General features: G+C 32.2%; 1 protein-coding gene across 1 annotated transcript in view; it reads right to left on the bottom strand.

Annotated features, from left to right (window-relative positions):
* Nucleotides 1–3,644, bottom strand: part of LOC107655150 (protein phosphatase 1 regulatory subunit 12A-like) — a 33,495-nt gene that overhangs the window by 11,520 nt on the left and 18,331 nt on the right. Inside the window, exons 7-11 of the mRNA XM_016442571.1 lie at nucleotides 3,043–3,125; nucleotides 2,662–2,855; nucleotides 2,477–2,580; nucleotides 1,340–1,537; nucleotides 167–255 (exon numbers count right to left, since the gene is read on the bottom strand). Coding sequence (XP_016298057.1) covers nucleotides 167–255; nucleotides 1,340–1,537; nucleotides 2,477–2,580; nucleotides 2,662–2,855; nucleotides 3,043–3,125 — 668 coding nt within the window. The remainder of the gene's footprint in view (nucleotides 1–166; nucleotides 256–1,339; nucleotides 1,538–2,476; nucleotides 2,581–2,661; nucleotides 2,856–3,042; nucleotides 3,126–3,644) is intronic.

Genomic DNA, 3,644 nt, shown 5'->3' on the forward strand with positions numbered 1-3,644 from the left:
CGTCACTTCACCGCCGGTCTGGCTGTTCAATCGGCGCGTGTAAGAAGAGCTCCGGCTCAACAAGCTACACACACACACACACACACACACACACACACACAGGAGGATGGATGAGCTTGGAAAACTCTCAGAACAGGAAATACTCTTTGTGTTTCCTGTCTCTCACCTGCTGGAGTGTTCAGGGTTGGTGCTGGTGTCGGAGATGCTGAACAGGCGTCTGGACGGAGTGGGCTGAACACGGGCCAACCTGGGCTCCTGAACACAGGAAATTACATCACTTTGAGGTATAATATAATACAGTACAATATAATATAATATAATATAATATAATAAAAAAAAATTAAAAAATTGAGCAATTTATATCAGTTATCTATTTTGTAGTATTAGTTTTACTGCTTTTTCGAAATTAGTTCCAAGTTACATATTAATTTTAAACATATTTTTTTATACTTTCAAATGTTTTTGAAAGAAAAAGGGTCCAAAAATGTATCAAAAATACAGTAAAAACAGTAATAATATGAAATATTGCTACCATTTAAAATATATAAAATATATTTTAAAATGTAGCTTATTCCTGTGATGCAAAGCTGAATTGTTAGCATCATTACTCCAGTCTTTCTAACATGTGCTGGTGTCACTGATGCTGAAAAGGCGTCTGGACGGAGTGGGCTGAACACGGGCCAACCTGGGCTCCTGAACACAGGAAATGACATCATTTTGACATAACATAACATAACATAACATATAACATATAACACAACACATAACATGAAATAACATATAACATAACATATAACACATAACATAACAATAACATATACATTAATATGTATAAGGGCTGGTTATGATGGTACAGTTTTTAAACAATTTGTTATTTTTTTATAATTTATAAATTATTTATATAATTGAAATTATATATATATATATATATATATAAGATTTTAAAATGTTTTTGAAAAGGGGTGAGAAAGAAGTCTCTTTTAATCAAAAATACAGTACAAACAGTAATATTGTAAAATATTATTACAATTTAAAATAGTGAATATATTTTAAAAAGTAATATATTCCTGTGATGCAAAGCTGAATTTTCAGCAGCCATTACTTCAGTCTTTCTAATATTTCTTATTATTATCAATGTTGAAAGCAGTTGGTTTGCTTAATATTTTTGTGGAAACCATGATACATTTTTTTCAGGATTCTTCGATGAATGGAAAGTTAAAGAAAACAGCATGTATTTAAAATAGAAATCTTTTGTAACATTATAAATGTCATTACTGACACTTTTGATCAAATTAATACCACCCACCCATACAGAACATACAGTATCTGTGTCTGTTACCTTACTGTCAGACTCAGAGCTCAGTCTGGGACTGGATGCAGAGCGTGTCATTCCCAGTGTAGTCTCGGGGTCCTTGAGGGCCTCGCTGGCTGGATCAGAGGCCCCAGCAGAGCCCAACATCACAGAACTGCCTGCTTTACGCAAAGACGTTCTCCAGGAACCTGGAGCCTCTGTCACCGGGGTCCGGACGGGTTCAGCCTACAAGCAGACCACACACTATTATATTATATTATATTATATTATACAGTTACAAACACATTCAAATATTTTATACATTACATATTTACACATTAATATGTATATAAGGGCTAAATGGTTATGATGGTTTTGTTTTTGAGCAATATGTTATATGTGTTGTATTGTATTATATTATATTATATGAAAGGCTTATTATAGTTATGTAAGTCTTATATAATGGTTATTAAAGTTAAAGTAAAACAAAAGACCATTTTCATTATTTGAAAAAAAAAATTCAGCTAGTTGACAAAAAAACATTTTTCATTTTCATTTAGTTTAACTTGATGTACTAAAACAACTAAAGCTAAAATGCAAATAAATATTAATAAAAACTACACAGACATATTTTTTTTAAAAACTAATAAAAATGACAAAACAATTACTAAAACTTTGGTTAAAATTAAAATAAGAAAAATACAATAATATTCAAATAAAAACTAATTAAAAATATTAACAAAGACTATAATAATATATCTAAAATACTAAAATAAGACTGATTATATATATATATATTACAACAATATATTTCTTTCACACCAAAATTCAAGAATAATTAAAATTTTCAAATATAGCCACAGCAATGATTGGGTTTTATTACTGATAATTTTATTATCATCAGCCACTCAAATTATAATTTTTGGCTGCTGATCTGGCTGTTAGTGGCCATATCAATTGATTTGTGACTATTTTAGTATATATTAGCACTAATATCTTGTGGCTGGATTCAGAAAATCATCATCAATAAGTCCATATGGAAAGACAGAAAATTGTCAAATTGTTTTGGACTTTCAAACTCTAAATGACATCAAATTTTCTGCAAATCAGCAAAACGGGAAAAAAAACGTTTCAGAAAATTCAATGCTTTGAGCAAGTTTAATGCATTAGTAGTTCTCTGGTCACCTTTTTAACCTGGTTAAGGGCAGTGCTGGTCACAGAACTCGCGGCGGGCGCTGCATTGCGTTTGTTGTTCAAATTGTTGATCATTTCTCGAGTTTTTGCTTTTTCTGAAAAGATACAGACAAAAATCATCAGTTAGCTAATGTGATTTTTGATTTCCAGAATAAAAGTGGGCGGGGTTCGGTCACCTGACTCGGCGTCACTCTCTGATTCGCTCTCTTCCTCTGAACTGGAGCTGCTGGAGGGTTTGGATTGGCCTGCTGTTCGCGTCGACTCATCTTCGTCTTCTTCTGTGGGCGGAGTCTGGAGTGTGGGCGGAGCATGTTTCTCTCGCTCATGCAGGGTGATCTTCTCTTTACTGCTCATACGAGAGATGGACGTCCTGCAGGTGACATGAAAATCAGCCAATCAGTGAGAGCTGAGAATATGTCATGTGATGTAATACATACTTGGGGCAATATTCAATAATGAATCCGTTTTTGATTCAACACTCTGATTCAGTGAATCATTCTGGGTTTTGTCACACAGGAAGTGATGTGTTTCTATGCAGACACGTGATTGGATGTTACCTGCGAGGGCGAGCTGGTGCCATGGAAACAGGTGGGCTGGTCTCAATGACGGGTGTCTGGATCTTCTGTTTCTCTAAACGCATCTTTAAGAGTTACAAACATCAACAACAGCTCTTATTAATTCATCATCAATTCAATCATAACTATCCCTCACCTTTTTATTTTAGCATAATTAAGGGTAAATCTGTCAGAAATAGTCAGGAATATGTCCAAGTCATATATCCCCACAAAATCAAAATAAATTATATTCGGCATGAAGCAAATTAAGCATATTTGCATTTTTACATTTATATATTAAAAATATTTTAATAATAACAATAAAAATAATTCTATATTTATTACAGTATTTGTTTTTATTTTTCAGTATTTTATTTATTTGATAGTTTGTCATTTTTAACTTCATAATTGAATTCATCAATTCGATGATGGTTATCTCTAATCATTTTATTTTACCATAAATAAGCCATAGCTGTCAAGAATATGTCATATCACAGCTTAATAAAAAAAATATATATATTCTGCATGAAGAAAATGAAACATATTTGCCTTTGTATATTTATATATTCAAAATCTATTTATAACAATTATACTATACATATACT

This window comes from Sinocyclocheilus anshuiensis, unplaced genomic scaffold, assembly GCF_001515605.1.
Source record: "Sinocyclocheilus anshuiensis isolate Anshui unplaced genomic scaffold, SAMN03320099.WGS_v1.1 scaffold779, whole genome shotgun sequence".
NCBI lineage: Eukaryota > Metazoa > Chordata > Actinopteri > Cypriniformes > Cyprinidae > Sinocyclocheilus > Sinocyclocheilus anshuiensis.